Source organism: Chrysochloris asiatica, unplaced genomic scaffold (genome assembly GCF_000296735.1).
Source record: "Chrysochloris asiatica unplaced genomic scaffold, ChrAsi1.0 scaffold00050, whole genome shotgun sequence".
Taxonomy (NCBI): Eukaryota; Metazoa; Chordata; class Mammalia; order Afrosoricida; family Chrysochloridae; genus Chrysochloris; species Chrysochloris asiatica.
Genome location: NW_006408568.1, coordinates 9,722,593 through 9,746,455, shown reverse-complemented (window position 1 = coordinate 9,746,455; position 23,863 = coordinate 9,722,593). Strand labels below are relative to the sequence as shown.

General features: G+C 39.0%; 1 protein-coding gene across 1 annotated transcript in view; it reads left to right on the top strand.

The window, feature by feature from the left end:
• Positions 1-3,205: 3,205 nt before the first annotated feature.
• DCP1B (decapping mRNA 1B) overlaps positions 3,206-23,863 on the top strand; it is a 93,025-nt gene continuing 72,367 nt past the window's right edge. The window contains 2 exon segments of the mRNA XM_006878196.1: positions 3,206-3,355; positions 13,130-13,170. Of these exon segments, the coding sequence (XP_006878258.1) occupies positions 3,206-3,355; positions 13,130-13,170 (191 nt within the window).

Here is a 23,863-nt window from a genome sequence, read left to right as displayed (position 1 = left end):
TTTTTTAATTCAATTTTTCTTGTAATATAATGGTCATATATTACATAATATATGACCATTACATTACAAGAGTAAATAAAATTTTTTTGCTACAAAATCATAGAAACTCTTTATTAAACAAAAATATCAAAATGTGACACTATTGTTTCTCGATCTACTTCCATACCCTTCTGAAGGCAGTGTTTCCATCTCTCTAACCCTCCTAGAATTCTGTGTTTTACAATTTGGACCACATTAAAACAGTAGTTTGGGCATCCTTGAGGAACTCAAATTGTGCTCCTTTTAAATGGTGAGTTTGGGGGTGGGGAGTGTGAACATCAGGACTGTAGGGTGGATGGGGTAAGAATTTCTGAAGAAATTCTTATAGGATAGCCCTTGCTACCCCTTGAAGAATGAACAGGAACTTTGTTGTGATGGGGAAAACATACCTGGGTACAACTTTCCTGGCCTGTTTCTCACTAATGCAGTTTCAATTTTAAAACTTCTTCATAGTAAGCTCCTGTGATCATCTTGTGTTCTTTGAGAAAATCTATCATTTATCCCTTTGGAATCCCCAAACCGTTCTGGGCTGACATCTCTGCTTTGAATTGAATTTAGAAGCCATTGCTTTGATTGGACCTTTTTTTGAAGTTCCTCTAGCCAGACTAAGACAAGTATATTACTGAGAGAAATTGTCTGCAGTCATCCACTGATCACAGAGACATGCTTAAACATATTTTGTATGGAATAAACCCATGCATGTATGCTCTGGAACCCTAGTAGCAATACTTTTAGATTCATCAAAGTGTTTCATGGAATCTTTGCTTTAGCTAATATCATCTAAATATATATTCTGGGTCAGCAAATGAGCCCCAGTCAAAAAGAAACTTTCAAAACTTTTGCTGTATTCTCTCATTGAGAAATTAGGTTTAGAATCCATAGGACTGGAGATTCAGAATGAAGTTTAACAAAAAATTTAATGAAATTAAAATTGTAAATGCAAAGATTACATTGCAACTTATTTAGGAAACTAATTTAAGAGGTCAGATGTGTAAGATATGATATTTCTGTGTCAAATATGGTTAAGAGTTTTTAAATGCGAATATAGAATGCTGTACAGTTGTTCTCATCTATAATATTCAGTACCGAATAAATGGTTCAAATCAGAGGTTCTTAAGTTGTTGGTCTCAAGACCATTTACACTCTTAAAAAATAATTGAGGACCCCCTCCCAAAGAGCTTTTGCTTATGTTGGTTGTATTTCTCTATATCACCATATTAGAAATTACAGGTGAGAGCTTTAAAAATATTCATTCAAAATGATATTTTAAAACAATGTAAATATAAATGAATCACTTTTATGAAAATGATTGCCTCTAAAACAAAATTACTGAGACAATTGCAAAAGCTACTGCACTTCTCAAAGATTTGTTAAAATCTATTATCTGAAACCTACCTATTAATTTTCATACTCTTCTGTGTTTAAATCCATTAGTGTATCTTGTCATTGAATGGATATCTTACCTTTGCATGATGATGTAATATCATATATTAATATATTGGTAATTTGGAAGATATTGGTTTACTGAGTTAAGCAGTTCTTTTAAACACTGACACATTTCACTAGACAACGTTTTAAAAATCACATATATTAATATCACCTGGATCTCATCAGAAAGGAATTTAAAGTACTGCGGAGTTGTCCAGCTCATAGTAGTGGAACCGTTTTCTAAACTTCTAATTCAACCTTGAAAGATCCAAAATTATCCTTAGCAACAAAACTTGTCCCTTGTTTTCTACAAAGTGACAGGTGTAGTTTATTTTTTTAAAAAAAGTCTGTTAAATACACCAAGTCTTGAATAATCATAGCGTATCTCTGGCTAGTTTAGCTTGCAACTCACACAATTACAGAAGTACTTCTCTGAGAGACAATTTACAATGAAATCTGAGCGTTTGAATTCAATTGGACTGTCATATTTTTCTGGATCTCACAAAATTTCCACTTTTGATCACTCTCTATTAGGGTAAAATATTTATTTCAGTTTTCCTTCTCTGACAGGTTTCAGCCTTCAACAGTTCTGGCTTTCCCACGTTTTTACTATTTACTTCAAGGAGACCTGGTGGCACAATGTTAAAGCACTCTGTGGCTAATCAAAATATTGGCAGTTCAAACCCATGAGTTGCTTTGCCAGTAAGAGACATGACAGCTTGCATAAAGATGTACAGCTTTGGGAACCCTGTTTCCAAGTTCTACTCTGTCTATAGGATTCTATGAGTTGGAATTGTCTTGATGGCAATGGGCTTGATTTTGGTTTGTTTGTTTTACTGGGTTTTGGTTTCTTTACTTTGGTATCCATAAGTGCTTTATAGATACCTCCCATTTTTTCACACAGAATATTAAAAAGTCACTTTTTTTTTTAGCTGTCAAGAACAGCTTTTAAAGTGACAGCTTTAAAAAAGTGGTTTGGTTTTTTCCCTACAAATGTATAGCGGTGAAGAATATATTCACTATAAGCACTGGACTGTTAACCACAAGATCACGGTTCAGACCCACCTTGGGAAACCCTATACAAGGTCGCTATGAGTTGGAACAGACTGACTGCACTTGCCAATATAGTTTGGTGCCAAGGTCTTGATTTTCATGCTAAGGTACCAGTAGTTTAACTCACCTTGCTTTCCATGACAACAGTGAAAATTTTCAAAAACGTCTTAGTATTGTTTTCATGTTGCAAAATTCCTGAAAAAAATCAGGAATCCTCCCAAAGTCCCATGAATCACAAATTGAGAACTGCTGGGTGTTTTGCATACAGAAATCACAGTTCTCTTTTATTTCTGGGTTATTCATGCTTGAGGCTTATTCATGATCATAGGTTTGATCATTGAAGCGCCAAGGTGTGGAACACATTCAAGAGGTAAATTCTACAGCGTGTACAACTCAACAACTCAAGTTGTTAGAAAACCGCTCCAAGGAAAGGAATTCAGAGCGCAAGATTGGGTTTGTTGTTGCCATTGGCAACGATCCTCCGAGGGCAGGGGGTGTGTGCCATCATCGATTAGTTATGTCTTCCGTCCGTGGCAGGAGAGAGGGCGGGGCCTGGATGGCGGAAGAAGGACACCTCCTCGGACTTCAAGTCGGGTGTATTTGGTTACGAGGCAGCTCGCTCGTTCTGTGATCTACTGAGAGTGGCTTCCGAGAGCCCCATGTTGATGTCGGGGAGGGAGGGAAGATGGCGGCGGTGGCGGCGGGCGGCCTGGTGGGGAAGGGGCGAGACATCAGCCTAGCAGCCCTGCAGCGCCACGACCCCTATATCAACCGCATCGTGGACGTGGCCAGCCAAGTGGCTCTGTACACTTTCGGCCATCGGGCCAACGAGTGGGTGCGTGCAGACCTGGGCTGGGTGGGAACTGCGGGTTGTCAGACTTGGGGTCGAGAACCCTGTGAGGGGGAGGCGATGCTGACGCCCTGGAGGTGGATGGCGGCGGATCCGGGATCTGAGGGCAAAGTTGTAGAAATCAGGATCTTGGGCTCTGGGCTTGTGGGGAAGGGCTGACAGATCCGTGAAACCACCTGAAATTGGGGAAAGATGTAAAATGCCCAGATACCCCACATTGGGAGACCAGACCCATCTGGGATGAGACCGTGAGAGCTGAAGGGACACCAAAAACACAGAATTCTATTACAGTAGAGAAGGCAAGGGCAGGGCACGAATAAGAGCGTTCTGGTTCTGGAACATCTCTGATAATACACTAAGGAAAGAGCATACACCGGGAAATAAAGGACCGAAGGGGGCTGGCTAAACCACTTAGACCACACAGACTGTCCAGACCAAAATGAGTTTCATGCCTGAGTCCCTTTGAGAGCCGCATTACTTTTATGGTCCTATGAAAGCAGCGCCCCAATAATTAATAATGGAATGAAATTTAATTTCCTTTCACAATTAGAATGGAACAGGAGCCTAAGACACTCAAGGAGCTAGCCAGGTTGCAGGAATCGTTGCAATTTTGTAATCTACCCACTTGAATGTAAAGAAATGTATTTTCCCCGCCTTGCCTTACAATGCTTTTTAACCCATTATATAACCACCTTCCAATTATGTTCAATAAATTACAAAACCGTATAACGCTCTGGGAGACCTGGTATGGCACTGTAGAATAAACACTGAACCACTAGGTGGGCTGTTCAAACCCTCCAGCGCCACACCAAGACTCCTAGAAATCATTAACAAACACTAAAATTTAAAACAAGGAAAATATCCATATTGAACAAATTTATATTTTAACACCCATAAACATTCATTTACATAGCCTACTTCTCATAGCTCTTTATCAGCCTGTAATAAAACTAATTAAAAAAATTTTTAAATCACACAAAAGTAAAAAAACAAGTTCTAAGTAGGAAGAGAATAATTTGTCCAAAAGTTTTAAGTGAAGAAATTTACTGAAATAGGGCAAAACTTAGTTCTACGTTCTTAGTTGTTGCTGTTGTTAAGTGCTGTCCAGTCGGTTCCCACCCATAGCGACCCTGAACAGGGTTTCCGAGGCTGTAAATCTTTACCAGAGCAGAAAGCCTTATCTTTCTCCCTCAGAGCAGCTGGTAGTTTCCAACTGCTGACCTTAAGGTTTGCAGCCTGATTTGTAACCACTATGCTATCCAGTACATGTCAAAAGCTTTTAGGAAACAAACATTATTCAATAGCAGTTCTGGACTTTACAACGTAACAATTTCTGAGCATCCTCCATTCTATTCTAGAGTTACACATCCCTGATCTTATCTCTACTCATTTCCCTTTATAGAATTATGACATTATGCAGATAGAGCAGTGTAATAGCCCTATGTAGACATCTCTTTTTCAATTGCTACTGTAGAGTTTGTTCACTATGTTGCTCAATGTCCTTCCTTTATTTATACAAAGACCTAGGAGGCAAATTCCTCTGAAAACCAGGGAGAAATAACCTCTATAAGTTAGAATTGACTTAATGGCAGTTGGATGATGGTGGTGGTGAACAAGGGATAGGTTGTTAAGTGCTGTTGAATCAGTTACAACTCATAGCAAGCCTATACAGTGTTTCCAAGGTGTAAGTGGTAGGTTTGAACTTCTGACCTTGTGGTTTGCAGTCCAGTGCTATCCTAGACCACACCAGGATCAAGTGATGAACTACCTACCATTTCTTCTTGTTAAATGTCTTAGAGCAAATTCCAACTTACAGTGACCCTACGGGGTCGCTATGAGTTGGAACTGACTCCACGGCACATAACCACCACCAGATACCCTTGTAAATAGTTACAGAGGTTTATTAGATACCCAGTGAAATCCATTTACAAAAGCCTCATCAAAAGGCAGAAGTGTCATAATACATTATTTACAGGAATTATGTTTTCCTGTTTCCTGGATGAGTTGCCTTCAGAGAGGACATAATTCATTCAGCAAAAGGTCATTCTTTCAAAGTACTAATCTTCAAGGCTATGATAGGAAAAAAGAGACCTAGTTCAGCTGAGAACAGGTGCTGGGAATAAATAAAAATGGTCACTGTCTCCAGATGTCATCACTTGAGGTCTCTGGATGGAGCCTTTTGAATTTAAGATGAAAAGGAATAAAGAACAGTCTTGGAAACAGGTGAGAAAGTATTTGTAGGAAGGCAGGTAGATGTAAGGAAGAGGAATTCATATTACACTGAAAATAGATGAATGATTTCCGGCCTTCAGAAGGGAGGAATTAGAAATGAACAAACTAGATGAAGGGTGGATGGAGAGCGGGCGGTTTTGTAGAAAGAAGGATAAAGCAAGGTTATGTCATGAATGGAATAGGAATTTTAGAGCTAGACCTTCTCCCCATTGCCAAGAAAGATTCCATAAAAGTACCTATGTGTCAGTTAAAGAATATGGCCCTTGGATTATCACTGCTGATGTGGTGGTTAAGTGCGCAGTTGCTAACTGAAAAGTCAGCTGTTTGGACCCACCAGCTACACGGCAGGAGAAAAGACCTGGCGATCGACTCTCATTAGCCTACAGTCTAGGAAGTCCTATAGGGCATTTCTGCTATGTCCTGTATTGTCTCTTTGAGTTGGAATTGACTCCACAGCCAGTAAGTTTTATTATTTTCACTTCTCAGTCTTTAGAGCAGTGGTTTTCAACCAGAGTTGCCCTCAGGTGACATTTGGAAATATCTGGAAATATTTGTGGTGTTAATTGCATCTAGAGGATAGAAGCAAGGGATGGTACTGAACATCCAAGAATGCACTAGATGGGCGCCTACATTTTATTCAGTTCACAAGTCCTGGTGTGGTGCTGTGGGTTAATGCGTTGGATTGCAAGTTTGGTTTGAACTGCTAGGTCAGCAGTTCAAGCTCACCAGCTACTCCTTGGAAACTGTATACAGGGTTGCTATGAGTTGGAACCCACTCAACAGCACTTAACAACAACAAATGTCTTAGAGATTGCCTTAGAGTGACTAGGTCTTGTGTCTTACTAATGGTTTTCTGCCTTTTCTGTGTATTAAGATCACTTGGAGTTTCTAAAAGTGCAAACCACGAAATCAAGATCTCTGGCTAGGAGGCCCAGGCAATTGATATTTTGTTAAAAGTTTCATAAGTGACTTGGATACTACCATTCATTGAACGATACAGATTTAAAAGGATAAATTGAGACCCACTTTTTCATTATTTTTAATCAGTAAAATAGATGGCTCTGACTTGTCTCAAAAGTGTCAAGTAGTGTGTTAAGTCCCAATAACTTATAAAACAGCACTATTTTACATTGAATTTTGTTATATTATTAATTTTGAACTGCTTTTTTTTAAGCACTTGTTTGATTTATAATGGAGTGTAATAGGAAATCATGCTTTAAGAAAGTAGGCTAAATGCCCTAGGATATTAATTTGAGCAGTTGCAGCCATAATAGAACAGACATTCACATTTTCAAAAGCCCCTTTTATCAAGGCATCAGAGAACACTAAAATATGAGGGCTTTTTTTTCCCGTCAAAAGGAATGAGTCATATAAACTAGTTAATCTCTTCAATGGAGAAACTAAGACATAAAATTATAGCCTAGTTTTTTTTTTTTGTTGTTAAGTGCCATCAAGTCGTTTCCCCAGTCTGTTGGTCCTGGCCAAAGAGGACAGAGGGGTCCAGCCTGGTGGTCTGCATGTTCTACCCTGGCCCCAGCTTCATGGGCTCCTCTAAGACCCTTCTTGGGGCTTACGGGGCCTCAGCACAGCCTTCCTCACAGATCTGAGGCCCAATTTCCCCACCTGACTCCACTTCAGAGGTGGTTTATGTTGAGGGCAGGCAGCCCTTGAGGGGAGGCTGGCTATGTTTGCCTTCTGCTCACAGCAGATGGTTCCAATGAAAATGAAATGAAACTGCAGAGCACCACCATTAACACGAGCATTTGAAGCAAAGGAAAAAAAAAAAAAAAAGCCAGATTAAGAAGAGGACATGGAACAAAGCATTACTAACATCAGATGAATCTTGGCTGAAAGCAGAGAATACCAGAAAGATGTTTACCTGTGCTTTATAACTATGCAAAGACTTTCGATTGTGTGGATCCTGACGAACTACGAACAACATTGTGGAGAATGAGTATTCCGGAACACTTAATTGTGCTCATGAAAAACCTGTACATAGACCAAGAGGCTGTTGTTCCAAAAAAACAAGGAAACACTGAATGGTTTAAAATTAGGAAAGGTGTGTGCCAGGGTTGTATTTTTTCACCATATTTATTGTTTCTGTGGAGCTCTGGTAGTGAAGTGGTTACAAATCAGGGTGCTAACCTTAAGGTCAGCAGTTTGAAACTACCAGCTGTTCCATGGGAGAAAGATGAGGTTTTCTGCTTTCTGTAAAGATTTACATCTCGGGATGCTGTACTGGGTCACTGAGTCGGAACTGACTCCATGGCATGTAACTGCTACCACCATTGTTCAATCTATATACTGAGCAAATAAGCAGAGAAGGTGAGTTATATAAAGAAAAATGTGACATCAGGATTGGAGGAAGACTCATTGACAACCTGCAATATGTAGATGATACAACATTGCTTGCTTGAAAGTGAAGAGGACTTACTATACTGATGAAGATCAAAGGCCTTCTGTATGGGTTGCACCTCAATGCAAAGAAAACAAAAATCACCAATGAACCAATGAAGAACATCCATATAAATGGAGAAAAGAGTGAAGTTGTCAAAGAGTTCATTTTGCTCTAATCAACCATCAACACTCATGGAAGCAGCAGTCAAGAAATTAAATGATGTATTGCATTAGTCCTTGTGTAGCGCTGCGGGTTAATGCACTAGACTACAAAGCTGTTTGATCTGCAAGGTTGGCGGTTCAAGCTCACCAGCTGCTCCTCGGAAACCCTATACAGGGTAGCTATGGGTTGGAATCGACTTGACGGCACTTAACAACAACAACAACAACATTGCATTAGTCAGATCTACACAAAACTTACTTAATGTGTTGAAGAGCAAAGATGTCAGTTTGAGGACTGAGTTGTGCCTAATGCAAGTCATAGAATTCTCAATAACCTCATATGCATGCAGAAGTTGTACAGTGAATAAGGAAGACTGTAGAGGAATTGATGCATTTGACTTATGGTTTTGGAAGAGAATATTGAAAGTACTGTGGACTGCCAAAAGAAACAGATCTTTTGGAAAAAGTACAGCCAGAAGTGCTTCTGGGAAGGCAGGATGGCCAGACTTGGTCTCTCATACTTCGGATGTGATAACAGGATGGACCAGTCACTGGAGAAGGATATCATGTTTGGTAAAGTGGAGGGTCAGAGAAAAAGAGGAAGACCCCCAATGAAATAGATTGGTACAGTGGCAGCAGTAATGGGCTCAAATGTAGCAACTATTATGAGGTTGGCGCAGGACAAGGCAGTGTTTCGTTCTGTTGTGCATAGGGTTGCTTGACTCGGTACCCACTTGATGGTACCTAACAACAACAAGTGTAAGAAATAAAATTTTTTTTTTTTCATTTTGGCTTGGTGTTTTACAAAGCATAGTGGCAAATGAGTCATAATAGCAAATTAAGAAATAAGGACCCTTTTCACAATGGATAGGAGTGCTTCGCACAATTGTCATAGTGAACCCAGTTTAAGGAGGAAGATACTGTTGAAATCCTTACTTTTCCTGCTTGTGCTTATATATTTGAGTAAATACTGGCTGAAATAGTGTGAATGGTTTTGGGGTGTTTTTTGCTAATAGCTTATTCTATAATAATTAACATTTTGAGATTAAACAGCTTGTTAGTAAGTAATGATGTTTTCCAAAGTCATTTATTCCTTTTTTTTTTTTTTTTAATTGCCTTTCCTTCCACCCAAGTTAATTTACCCTCTACTTAGTGATTTACCTTCTCTTCCCTGCCAACTCCTGGTAACATCAAGTAATGTTTTCTTACTGTGTGTTACCCTTTTCTTGGCTTTTTACAATAGTGGTACCTTACGATATTTGCCCTTTTGTGATGGACTAATTTTACTCAGCATGATGTCCTTTAGGTTCATTCATGTTATAAGGTGTTTTACAGATCTGTTATTCTTTAGTGTTGCATAGTATTCCATTGTGTGTATGCACCACAGTTTGCTTATCCATTCACACATTGGGCACTTAAGCTGGTTCCATTTGTTGTTGTTGTTGTTGTTATCTCATCTTTTGAAGTAGTGCTGCGATGAACATGGGTGTGCATGTGTCTATTTGTGTCACGACTCTTATTTCTGTAGGCTGTATATATATACCTAGTGGGATTGCTGTGGATCACATAGTATTTCTGATTTACAAGTTTCCCACAGTAGGTGTACCATTTTATAGTTCCACCAGCAGTGTCTGAGAACTCTAGCCTCTCCATACCTTGGCCAGCATTTGTTTTCATTAAAAAAATTTTTTTGGCTATTACTGATGTGGAGTGATGATATCTTACTGTTGTTTTGATTTGCATCTCTCTGAGGAGCCTGCTGTGGCGCTGTAGGATAAACACTTGACTGCTAACCATGAGGTTGGCAGTTCAAACCCATTAGTCACTCCTTGGAAACCCTGTACAGAGTGGCTATGAGTCAGAACTGACTGACTGCATGTAACAACAACTAAGGAACCCTGGTGGTATAGTTGGTTTACCTGTTGGGCTGCTGACCACAAGGTCAGTTTTCTGCTCCCGTGGACGTCCTGCAGTGAGTCATTGTGAGTTAGAATTGACTTGATGGCAATAGGTTTTAATGAGGAGCCCTGGTGGCATGGTGGTCAGTGATTCAAAGCTCCTCAGAAGAAAGATGAGACAGTATGCTTTATAAAGATTTACAGACTAAGAAACTCTATGGGGGCAGTTCTATGTTGCCCTACAGGGTCACTATGAGTTGAAATCAACTTGACAGTAATGGATTATTTTTGGGTTTTGGCCTGGTTTTGACACTTTAGGATAAGCACTGGTTGCTGACCTTAAGGATGAAGGTTCAAACCCACCAGTCACTCCTTGAAAACACTACACTGAGTTGTTGTGAGTTGGAAGCAACTATACTGCACAACAACAAATGATCACAAATATTTTCATGTGTTTATCGGTCACCTGAATGTTTTCTTTGGTTCATGTCCTCTGCCACCTTTTTAGATAACTGGCATCTCCTAAAAAATTTAAACATTTATGTACATCAAAAGACTTCTCTAAAAGAGTAAAAAGAGAACCTGCGGATTGGGAAACATTTTTTGGCAATGACAAGGGACTAATCTCTCAAATTTATAGAAAATGTCAATACTTCAACAATCTTAGGAGATCCCAGTCATCTAGTATATCTTCTACTGTTTGTACATTTTTAGTTATGTTTGATAGTATATTTATGCCAGGAATTGTTACTGTTGTTGTTAAGTGCCATAGAGTTAATTCCGACCCATAGCGACCCTGTATAGGGTTCCATGGAGTAGCTGGTGAGCTTGAACAGCCGACCTTTCCTGTTCAAATGGTTTTACAGTCTAGCGCATTAACCCATAGCGCCACACTAGGACTCCATATTTATGCCAGGCATTGGTGGTGGCTGGTGGCTGTGTGCCATGGAGTCTGTTCCGACTCATAGTGACCCTGTACAGGCTTTCCTTAGGACCCCTAAAATTTCCCCTATTTTTTTTAATGATCGTTATAGTTTTAGGTTTTATATTTAAAACCTGAAACTATAATGATCACTTAAAAAAAAATTCCATGTGCCTTTTAAAATTTATGTTAATATCATTTCTTTTTACCGAAATGACAAAGTACTAAAATTTTGAATGATTATGATAATGGAATTAAATGATAAAATCTCTAGAGCCCTGGTGTGGAACTGTGGGCTAAAGCATTGAACCTCCTTAAGGTTTGTTTGAACCACTAGGTTGGTTGTTCAAACTCACCAGCCACTCCTTGGAAACCCTATACAGGATTACTATGAGTCAGAACCGACTCAATGGCACTTAACAATAATAACAAATAACAAAAGTAATTTTAAATTCTGGAATATAATAACTCTTGGTGTGGCGCTATAGAATAAGCACTGGACTGCGAACCACAAGGTTGGTAATTCAGCTCTACAAGCTGCTCCTAGGAAACCCTGTACAGGATTGTAATAAGTTGGAACTGACTTCACAGCACTTAGCAACACCAACAACAATTAGTATTTGTAGTTCTTGGACAGTACAAGTGAATTAACATAACTCGGCCACCCACTCAAAAGTTGGCAGTTCTGGTCTATCCAGTTTCACCTTGGAAGAAAGGCCTGGCAATCTACTTCTGAAAAATCAGCCATTGAAAACCCTGTGGAGCACAGTTCTATGGGGACACATGGGGTCTCCATAAGAGACTCAATAAAAATGGACTGGACAGCAGCTGACTGGTTATTGTTATTAAGTGCCGTTGAATTGGTTTTGACTCACAGTGACCTTGTATAGGGTTTCCAAGGAGCAGCTGGTGGATTTGAACTGCTGACTTTGTGGTTTAAATTCCAGTGCTGATCCTACAATGCCATACCAGGAGTCTGATTGATTATTAGTTAAATAGGTATGATTATAATTTTATAGGCATTTTGTGTGTGTGTGTTAAACTTTTTACTGTAACTTGGATGAAAGTAACAAACTGACTTTCTATTCAGCAGTTTATATACATTTTGATTTGTAACATTGATTGCAGTTCCCACAGTGTATTAGCATTCTTCCATTTCTTCCCTGGGTTTCCATTTCTCCTTCTTTCCTATCCCTTCCAGCCTTCTGGCTTTATCCTGGGACGAGTATGCATTATATTGATAAACGTTTACATCAGAGTTTGGGTTCCTGCTGTTGGAGATATGGAAACGAAACCTACCTAAATGAATTAACTGAACTATCATTTAAAATTTTCCTATCTCCTCAGGCAAATTTCTCAAGTCTTAGCTGGTAGTACTTCTGTTTACCATTATTTCAAAGCCTTTAGATCACAGCTTGACTCTAAATATGCTACACCAAGTAGGCTCTTCCATCTTGTCAGTTGTAAAGCAGAGTTATTGGCAGATCACCTACTCTCCTTGGTGACAAGACATGGCAAGAGAAAAAGGAACCCAGAGAAGAAAGTGGATAATGAAATGCAGATACTAGTGATTTCTGCACCTTGCCATATATCCAATTCAGAGAGTGGAGGGAAAGGCAGTCCGCTTATTATACTCTCCTTTCTCATGAAATCCGTGGAGCACATTCAGTTATTTTCTTATTGTTTCAGTCTGAGGTATGTTGCCATTCCTGCATTTGGTAAAGAGAGATAATGATGGTTTATTTTGTAACAACAGAAGGAGAACAACTGCTTCCTACTGCTTAATCAGCAGCACCACAATTACTGGCAGAGAACCTGCTTTTTCCCTGTACCTAAGAATATCCCTGTGTGGCGCTGTGGGATAATGTACTGCAGGGTCAGTTTGCAAGGTCCGTTTGAACCGCAAGTTCGGTGGTTCAAGCTCACCAGCTGCTCTTCGGAAACCCTAGACAGGATCGCCAAGGGTCAGAACTGACTGAACGGCATACAACAACAATCCTCATGTTGCATATATCTTGCTAATTTCTACTTAAACTGAACATAATTCGTAGTTCTATGAGAAGTCTAGGTTCCCCAACTCCTGTGCATCTTTACTATTAATGAAAAGAAATAAAATGTTTTGTTGTGTATTTTGTTTTTACTTTTTAGGAGAAGACTGATGTGGAAGGAACCCTATTTGTTTACACAAGGTAAGAGTATTTTGCTTTTATAAAGCTACTAGCAACCTTTGGAATATTATTTTAGCTTTATTATGTCACTGCTCTTTAAGTGCAGTTGTATTCTGAAGGGAATTTATTTGTTGACATAGGAAGAGAATGCTATGTATTGCCACCTGGTACATTCTGGTGAATACTAATATCAGAATATACTTTAAAACTCAGTATAGATGTTCTTATGTGCCGTATAGTCAGTTCTGACTCATAGTGACCCTGTACAGGGTTTCCGAGGGTGTAAATCTTTATGGGAGCAGAAAGCCTCATCTTTCTTCCACGGTATAGCTGGTAGTTTCGAACTACTGACCGTGAGATTAGCAGCATCGATAAACTTAAATTTTAGGCTGTATCCTGTGTAAAATAGTATTAAATATCTTTTGTTGATACAAGTGAAAGGTAGAAAGGTCTTAAATATAATCCACTGGCAAAGAGCTAGAATTAGGAATATTAGATTGTTTAATTAATGTATAGAAAAAGCCCACCTCTCAATTCTTTAAGGAGTCCTGGTGTGGCGCTTCGGGTTAATGTGCTGGACTGCAAAGTTGTTTGAGTTACAAGGTCGGTGGTTCAGTCTCACCAGTTTCTCCTCAGAAACCCTATACAGGGTCGCTATGAGTCAGAACTGACTTGACGGCACTTGACAACAACTCTTCAAGTAAGCATGATCCAGAACTGAAGATGTTCTTGAGTTTTCCATGGTCCAGTTAATAAAATATGTTTCAGTATAGATTTAGCAGATTCACATTTTTAGTAATTTCTTTTTATCAAATATTGTTAACATCACATGTACGTAAAGTCTTATGTTGGCGTTTTGTCTTAATAGCTTAAGTTTTTATTCATGTCAATATTCACATAAAATGTCAGCTGAAGTTGATCACTTTGTAAGTGCAAAGATAAATGCAAAGTACATACCTTTCTGGGACTAACAATTTCATTGGGGAGACAGGAAATACACATATACACAAACACACACATACACGCATACATGAAGGAGCATCAAGACAAAGTTTGTGGGAAAAATTTCATTATGTTTTTAAAACTTTTTATTGTGAATTGAGGGAAGGTTTATAAGATTATCAGTTTTACATTCAATAGATCTTACACTTTGCTTCATCTCAATGAATACAACTCCCTCCCTGTAGCAACAGATATGCCATTTTGTCCTGTCTGGTCCACTTCCATTGCCCCCACCTTCCAGTCCCTTCTCAACTTTGTCCTTAGGTAAATGCTGCCTTTTGGATTTTGATCGATTAATCATACCTTACTAATGTTGTTGTCCCCCCTATATACCTATCTTCTGCTTGTCTGAAATTTGACCTTTTCCAGAATGTTGAGAGCTATAATCTTAGGTTCTTCCAGTAAGCCTGGTCTTTTTTAATAATTTTGTTTTATTCCACATATTCTGCCACTCTATCTAGGATCCTCTAATGTGGTCCCTTTCAGAGAAGTTGATAGTGGTAGCCAGGTACCATGTAGTTCTTCTGGTATCAAAGGGGTGGAGACTGAGGGTCACATGTTCCATTCATCCACTGGACTAATTGATTCCAAGCCTCTTCGATTCTCATCACTCTTCTTTCTTCTGCACATGGCGAGACCAATGGTGGCACCTTAGACAGTTGCTTGTGAGATTCTAAGATCATAGACACTATTCACCAAGCAGGATGTAGAACATTGTCTTTGTGGACTGTGTTATGCCTGCTGACCATGGTGTTCTCTAGATTATGGTCTTCAGCCCCCAGGTCCAGCAACTCATTACCCTAAGATACTTGATAATATCTAAGACGTTTTCATAATTTTTGCCTGCTGTGTGCTTCACCATACTCGTTGTGTTAGTAGAAAAGGTAAATACCCATGTATAAATATTCTCTTTTAAACTCTTAAACAAGGGTGAGTCAAAGATTATCCACACTCTGGATAATCTGTCTTTTAGAAAAGACACATACATCATTTTTTGACATAATATCCTTGCTTTTCAATACACTTTGTCCATTTGTCAGCAAGCTTTGTTATTCCCTTATTAAAAAGGGGTTTTAGAGTGAACTGTGAGCTACAAATGCACTGCTATCTTTACTTCTTCATCAGAGGTGAATCTTCATCCCCAAAAGACTGCTTTCAGGGGACCAAACAGGTAAAAGTCCCATGGAGCAAGATCAGGGTTATAGGGAGGATGCTTTAACACCTCAAAAGGAAGATTTTGCAGAGTGTCAACAGTGTGGGCTGAGGTGTGCTGATGTTCATTGTCATGCAAAATCACACTGTCCTTGGATAGCAGTCCTCTGCATTTAATCCCAAATTTAGGTTTTAGCTCTTCATTGAGCATCCCACTGTAATGTGTGTTGTTGATTGTTGAACTTTTTCCTGAGAGTGTTCCAATATTGTTGTTAAGTGCCGTTGAGTTGATTCCAACCCATAGCAATCCTATATAGAGTTTCCGAGGAGCAGCTGGTGAGCTTAAACCACAAATGGCTTTGCAGTCTGGCACATTAACCCACAGTGCCACACCAGGACTCCATTCCAATATTAGCCCTTGAGGACCCCAGAAAACTTCAAGCATCAATTTTCCAGCTGATGGTTGATTTTTTTTTTTTTTTTTTAAGTTTTTTTGTGAATTCAGTGAAAGTTTATAGGGCAGATCAGTTTTACATTCAACAAATCATATACTTTGTTTCATTTGTTGTTGTTAGGTGCCATCGAGTCGGTAACAACTTATGCACAGCATAAGTCCTTATGCACAGCAGAACGAAACACTGCCCGATCCTGGTCCAACCTCACTACTGTTGCCACACTTGAGTCCATCGATGCTGCCACTTGGCCAATCCATTTGTTGGGGTTTTCCTCTTTTTCTGATTCTCCACTTTTGTTTCATTACAATGATTATAATCCCCACCATGTACCATCAGTTAACAGTATTTCTCTCTATTCATTTTAGGTCTTTTTTTTAAAAAAAAAAAGACTTTTGAACTTTTTCTTGGTTGGCGATTGAGGAAGTTTATATTCTATACTCCATTTACTCTCAGGCTCCTATTGATGAATCTATGTCTCATCACCAGTAATGATTTTTTTAAAGAAACTTTTACCTTCCTTCAAGTATTGGTCCAGATTTTGTTTGCAGATATCCAAATGCCTCTGTTTATGCTCTTCCTTGAGTTGTTTCGGTACCCATCTTGCACAAACTTTTTAAAACAAACCCAATCTGTCATGGATTAGTTCAAAGGCAGAGTCATGGCTGATTTGTAAATGATTTACTACATAATCCACTGTCACTCATCTATTCAACAAAATCATTTCACATGCATGCTCAGTGTTATCATCAGTTTTAGACGTGGATGGTTCTAATATAACCACAATGAGGATAATTTTTGACTCATCTCGTATATTTGTGGGTGTACTCCCACTCTTCCTCCCATATACTTTCATCCTGTGTCTCTGTCCATGTATCTTCCCGCAGAACACTGTTGTTCCAAGGTTGTGTATATAATACTATTTACCACTATCCTGGTATGGCACTGCAGGATAATGTGCTGTACCACAATGTCGGTTTGAACCAACAGATCAGTAGTTCAAACTTACCAGCCACTCCTCAGAAATCCTGCATAGGGTAGCTATGAGTCAGAACCTACTCAACAGCACTTAACAACAACACATCTGCCTCCTTTAGCCCTTACATACCTCCCAGTGTTTTCACCGGTTTTCATCACCCTGCCAACCTCTCCTTGTATATTGCCCTCCTACTTCTTGTATATCACCATTTCTGTCACCTGAGTTAACATTTGTCTACCCTCCAGCCAGTGAATTATTCTCTCTTCCCTCCCACCCTTGGTAACTATCAAAGAATGTTTCTTTTAGTATGAAAACCTTTTCTTGAGTTTTTACTATAGTGGTCTTATACAATATTTGTCCTTTTGTGATTGACTAATTTCACTCAGCATAATGTCCATGAAGCTCATCCATGTATGAGGTATTTCACAGATTCATCATCATTTCTTCAATATTGCATAACATTCCATTGTGTGCATGTACCAAAGTTTGTTTATCCATTTTTCCATTGGTGGGCTGTTAGGCTGCTATTATGAATAGTGCTGCCATGAACATCAGTGTGCACATATCTACTCCTGTCCTGACTCTTATTTCTTGTAGATATATGCTAAGTTGAGAGATTGCTGGGTCATACAGCAGTTCTATTTCCAACTTTATAAGGAAGTGCCATACCATTTTCCACAGTGGTTGAACCATTGTACAGTAAAAAAATCCCATTATCTTTTAATTCCATTTTCCATGAACTTTTGAAGCCCCTTCATATGTGTTTGTGTATTATATATATATATATATATATATACATTTACATTCTGACTCATAGCAACCCTGTGTAGGGTTTCTGAGGTGGCAGATCTTTATGGGAGCAGAAAGCCTCATAGACCATCATAAAGGCCAGTTGATAAATTATTACATAAAGAGTGGGCTGCTATGATTGCATTAGGAAAACCTGCTGCACAAGACCCCTTTAAAGTGTTTAAGAGCAGAGATGTCAGTTTGAGGACTAAGATGTACCTGATCCAAGCTATAGTATTTTTAATAGCTTCCTGTGTATTTAAAAGTTGGACAATGAATATGGAAGACCATAGGAGAATTGATGCATTTGAATTGTGGTGTTGGAAAGAATATTGAAAGTACCATGGGCTGCCAGAAGAACAAACAAATCTGTGTTGGAAGAAATTCAACCAGAATGCTCCTTAGAAGCCAAGATGGTCAGACTTCATCTCTCATACTTCAGACATGTTATCAGGACGCACCAGTCCCTAGAGAAGGATTCTCATCATGCTTGGTAAAGTGGAGGGACAGCATAAAAAAGGAAGACCTCTCACTAGATGGATTGGCACAATGGCAGCAGCAGTGGGCTCAAGCATAGTAACAATTGTGAATATGGTACAGGACGGGGCAGTAATTTGCTCTGTTGTGCATAGGGTTGCTGTGAATCAGAACCAACTTAACATCTAACAAGAAGAAACTATAATTACAGAAGTTTTAAAAGAAATGATGGGTCTTGAGTTGGGCCTTGGGAATTAGGTAGAACTTAAATTGCATAGAGGAAAAAGAAGGACAATCTCAATAGAAAGAATGGCATAAGCAGAGGCCTAGAGAGAACCCTGCGGTGGTACTGTAAGATAAGCACAGGACTACTAATCTCAAGGTCCACAATTCAAACCCATCAGTTGTTCCTTAGGAGAAAGATGAGACTTTTTGATGACATTAAGATTTCCAGACTCAAAAAACATGTACAGGGTCCCTGTGAGTTGAAGTTGACTAGGTATGGCACTGCAGGATAACGGACTTGACCTCTGTGTCAGTTTGAATCACAAGGTCTGCATTTCGAACTCATTAGCCTCTCCTTGGAAACCTTATACAGGGTCACTATGAGTCAGAACTGATTCAGTGACATGTAACAACAACAACAACACCATATTAAGGGAACAGTAAGAACAATGACACTTGGATATAGAGGGTTTATACTGGTTAGAAGTTAGCAGTGAAATTAAAGAGATTTTGCTGCAATGGTAGACTAGGGATTTTAAATTTTATTCTCTTAGGACTAGGAAGTCATTGAAGGTTTATCAGCAGTAGAGTCATAGACTTATGACGGAATGTATGGGTAATGTTAGCATATTAACAATATGAGGATACCTTTGTTCTGGAATACTTTGGAGTTAGGAAGGACATTGAGAAGATTATTGTAGTGGACCAGATATGAAATGATAAAGAGTATGGACTGCATTAATAGACTCTGAACATAGAAAGAAACAAGTTTCTTATGTAGAGGGAATGATGAAATTAAAAAATAGCATTAAGGTTTTGAAAAAGGAAGACTAGGAGAATAACAAAATCATCAGCAGAATTGAGGTGTAAGAAGTCAGGAATCTGGTTTGAGGACAAGTATTAATTCTATTTTGAAGTGATAGGGCATTCAGATGAACATGTCCAGCTACTCAGAATTGAGCTGGAGATAATAGGGTTTGTAGTCATCTATATTAATTTGTTAGTTGAAACCACAATTGGAAAAGTTCTCTGAAGAAGAGAGTATAAAGAGTAAATGGTCAAGGGCTAAAAGTTCATTTTAGGAGCCAATAAGGATACAGATAATTTGAGAAGCTGGACTGTGTGAAGAAGAACACGGCATCAAGACTGGAGAAAGACTCACTAACAACCTATGATATGCAAGTGACACACTTTGGTTGCTGAAAGTGAGGAGGACTTGAAGCATTTAATTTTGAAGACTATGGGTTACAGTGTTCAACATGGATTATACTTCAACATAAAGAAAACTTGTCACCTTGAGGACTAAGGTGGACCTGACCCAAGCCATGGTATTTTCAATCACCTTATATGCTATGTGAAAGCTGCATAATGAATAAGGAAGATTGAAGAGAATTGATGCATTTGAATTATGGTCTTGACAAATGTGGTACAGTGAATTATTTAATGCCTCTCTTATTATTTAATGTCTCCCACCAAATGATTTCATCCTGATGGGTCTAGATATGAGAAGGTGAGGGAAGATGCTGATGGATTCCATGATTCAATTGTGAGGATTGCTAACAAGGTTAATTATGATTGCCCAGTTTTGCCATCCTGTAGGTATAAAACGAATCATCTCAGAAGCAGAAAGGAGGATCTCATTACCATCAAGAGGAAAGAGCTGAGTGGAGCACATCCTTTGGACCCTGAGATCCCTTCCCATTGAACCTCTTCCTCCCAGGGACAGAAAGCTGTGGTCCTGGAGCTTTTTGTCCCTGGGTGGATACAGAACCAAGAACCAGAACACAAGACAGAATAGTGGGCTTCCCAGGCCACAGAGCAAGAAAAGCTGAGTGACTTTGGGCAGGAGACTTGTTGCAGAGTGGATGCCCCAGGCACTTAACTGGAACAGCTAGGTTTGCTGACCCACAGCTCTTAAGAGCCAAGTGTCTTTATATTGAAGCTTATGATGGAGTGGTGTGTTCTGTAGCCATTTATCAGCAGCCCTAAAGCATTGCCCAGACAGATAGAGGTCTGCCAGTGGGCATGGCTGAGGAGAGGTGTCCTGACTGGAAGAGCTGTGCCTTGAACATTTCTGACCCTCAATTATAACCTGTTGGTTAATGTGCTGGACTACAAAGTTGGCTTGAACCATAAGGTCAGCAGTTCAAGCTTACCAGCCACTCCTCTGAAACCCTATACAGGGTCACTATGGGTTGGAACCAAGTCGGTGGCTGTTAATAACATCAACACCAACGTCCCTCATAAACCTCCTAACTGAGTATGGTATCTGAGTTTCAGGGGCCACTGTAATGGGTTATCAAATCCATTGGAGAAGCAGAGAGTGCTGTGGGAGGGATGATTAGTGTCATTTTTTTGCAGCAGAGAATATTGAATACACTGTGAGTCTACCAGAAGAGCAAACAAATCTGTTTGGGAAGAAGTATAGCCAGAATATTCCTTAGAAGTGAGTATGGTGAACCTTTGTCTCTTGTACTTTGGGCTTATTATCAGAAGAGACCAGTTCCTAGAGAAGGTTGTAAAGTAGCGGGTCAGCAAAAAGGAGGAAGACCCTTGATGAAATGGACTTATACAGTGGTTACAACAATAGGTTCAAACATAGAACACTTGGGAGGATGGCTCAGGACCCAGCAATGTTTCGTTCTGTTGTACATTAGGTCACTGAGTCCATCGCACCTAACAACAGATGCAGAGATGTTCCGGTCTAAAAGATAAAAGCAGAACTAGAAAAATATCTAGGGGCAATATGGATGGTGGTGCATATGTGTAGGCTCAGGGGGAGGTCAGCAGTGAGAATTGTATAATCCAGTGGAGGCTGCAGTGGGAGGAGAAAGAAAGAATAGGTAGGTGAGGCTATCAGAGTAGGTAACAAGGAGGTCAGCTGATTCACAGTTTCAGAAAAATAGTGGCAGTACTCAAGAAGAATTGGATCTATCAGTCTACATTATGTTTTAAACATTCCAGATGCAGCACAGCATACCGCCAAGTGAGTTTATTCAGTGGAGTGTGGATATCTCTCAAGAATTTTGAAGTATAAAAGGAAAGTCAAGCATTCAGTGTATATTCTCATTCATTTTTCACAGCAATAAGTATTATTATTCTTTTAAAAAGTGAAAGGAAAGATGTATTCATTTGCATTAATCACTTGAGAGATTTTTAGTATTTTTTTGCACATAATAGAGTAACAAAATACACAAGTATTTTCTCTTTTGTCCCCAAACCAAATATTTTTGTTGTTAAGTACCGTCAAGTCAGTTCCGACCCATAGCGCCCCTGTATAGGGTTTCCAAGGAGCTTCTGGTGAGCTTGAACCACTGACCTTGCACTTCAAATGGCTTTGCAGTCTGGCACATTAACCCACAGTGCCAAACCAAATATAAGTAATATTTTTAGGTACTTCTTAATATACTCCAATTAAATAAACCATTAAATTGAATAATAAATTCTTCCGTGTCTCTTAGTTTCGTCCCTTAATTTAACTCCTTAGGAATAGGATCCCCCCCACCAAAAACAAAATACACCAGATTCTAAAACATTGAGGTCCTTCTTCAGTAAAGAATGGTAACAAACTCATGAAAATCTAAAGGGAGTTTTTGATACAATGACAAAATAGAGCTAGCCAGTAATATATTTTGACCCCTTTTACAAAAGTTGCTTTAGATTAATTGGCGCATTTATACCTTGGGCCTATTTTAAAAATTGTGATATGCAATAGGAATCCTGGGGTGGCGCTGTGGGTTAGTGGGCTGGACTGCAAAGATGGTTTGATCTGCAAGATCGATGGTTCAAGCTCACCAGCTAATCCTCGGAAACCCTATACAGGGTCGCTATGGGTTGGAACTAACTCAGTGGCAATTAACAGTAACAACATAGTCCCTGGGTGGTGCAAATGGTTAATATGCTTGGCTGCTAACTGAAAGGTTGGAAGTTCTAGTTCACCCAGAGGTATCTCGTAAGAAAGGTTTCAATCAGCCATTACAAGCCCTATGGAACACAGTTCTACTCTGACCGAGGATTACTATTAAGTTGTAGTCAATCCGATAACAACCGGTGTGTTGTTGCTTAGTGTTGTCAAGTTGGTTCTAACCCATAGCAACCCTGTATAGGGTTTCTAAGGAGTGGCTGGTAAATTTGAACCACCGACATTGCAGTTGAAATTGACCTTGTGGTTGAGTACTTATCCTACAGCGCCACACCAGGACTCTGGTAACTGATATGGTGGTGGTGATAGTGTGCCATGGAGTCGGTTCTGACTCATAGTGACCCTGTATAGGGTTTCCAAGGCTGTAAATCTTTATGGGAGCAGAAAGCTTCATCTTTCTGTCGCTGAATGGCTGGCAGTTTCGAACTGCTGACCTTGAGGTTCGTAGCCCAATTCGTAACCACTACACTAATACAGTACCCATATTATTAAAGAGGCAAGATCCTATTGTGTTATTAAATACTTAGAGGATCAAATTTTGGTTCGTGTATGAAACCACCTAATCCCGTTTAGAAAATGATTTCTGTACTTTGTTTTCTCCCATGCCTTTCTTTCTGTATTAGCATTTATAGAGGCACCCACTGGTGATTCTGAGCTTGATATTTTCAGAGGAACCTGCCTATCAGAGCTCTTTGGAAGTAAATATTCCTTCTTCCTTTTCATTTAAGTTGAAATGATTATCATGGTTATTTCTAATATTGATTATATGCTTACCACTATTTTGCCTCATTATAAAAATACAGGTGGACATGAATTGTCTTTTGTCAATTTTCAAATTGGAGATTTCAAAAGAAACTCTTGTAAGTGGCAGTGTGGTAATTCAAGAAGTCGTATTTTCCTTCTTTATCAGCCTCAAATTGTTAGAAGGAAAATAAAACTAAGATATGAATGCCTTTTCTTCTTGTCACTTCTAATAATATTCCTGTGGGCTTGTTAACTGTAGTTTAAAGTAAATAACTGAATTCTGGTTGATTCAGTTTTCAGTGTAAACATGTAGTGTTTCACTTGTCATCAGACATTTCACAGTTGAATTGCTAGCTGGCTGTCACTCACAAGCAGACAAATACACATGTAGTTGTTAGAATTTATACTCTGTGCAATTTGGGTTTCTTCTGCCTGACAGAAAGTAGGCACTCAAGGTTCATTGAATGAGATGAAAAATAAAGAGTCACTAAGTGTCACATTTTTATGGAGAAAAGCTTTTAAGTATAAAGTTGCATACTTTATATTGAAGGAAACAGAATATCTTTGTATTAAGATACATAAACTTTCCATTCTACTTATATCACCTCACAAGTTGATTGACCAGAGTTACATCATTTATATGAGATTTTTCAGCTTGCAATTTCAGATCAATGTTAACATTTTCTTTATATAATTGTGATGTATATCCTGTACTAATAACCGAGATTCTTTGAAGGTGTCTGTCAGTAATTTGAAAGAAAGAAGGTGCCTTTTCTGCCTTGAGAATTTGCAGCCTAGGTAGGGAAGCAAGCTATCTATATGAGGGGGCTTCTTAAAGTTCATGGAAAAATTCCATTATCTTTTTTTTTTAACTCTGACTAGTTATTTTATTCTCAGCTGTTAAATTTTAAAAGTAAAAGCTAATTTATAAAATACTTACAAATTCCCCAACCTCTTTGTATCTTTAGAAAC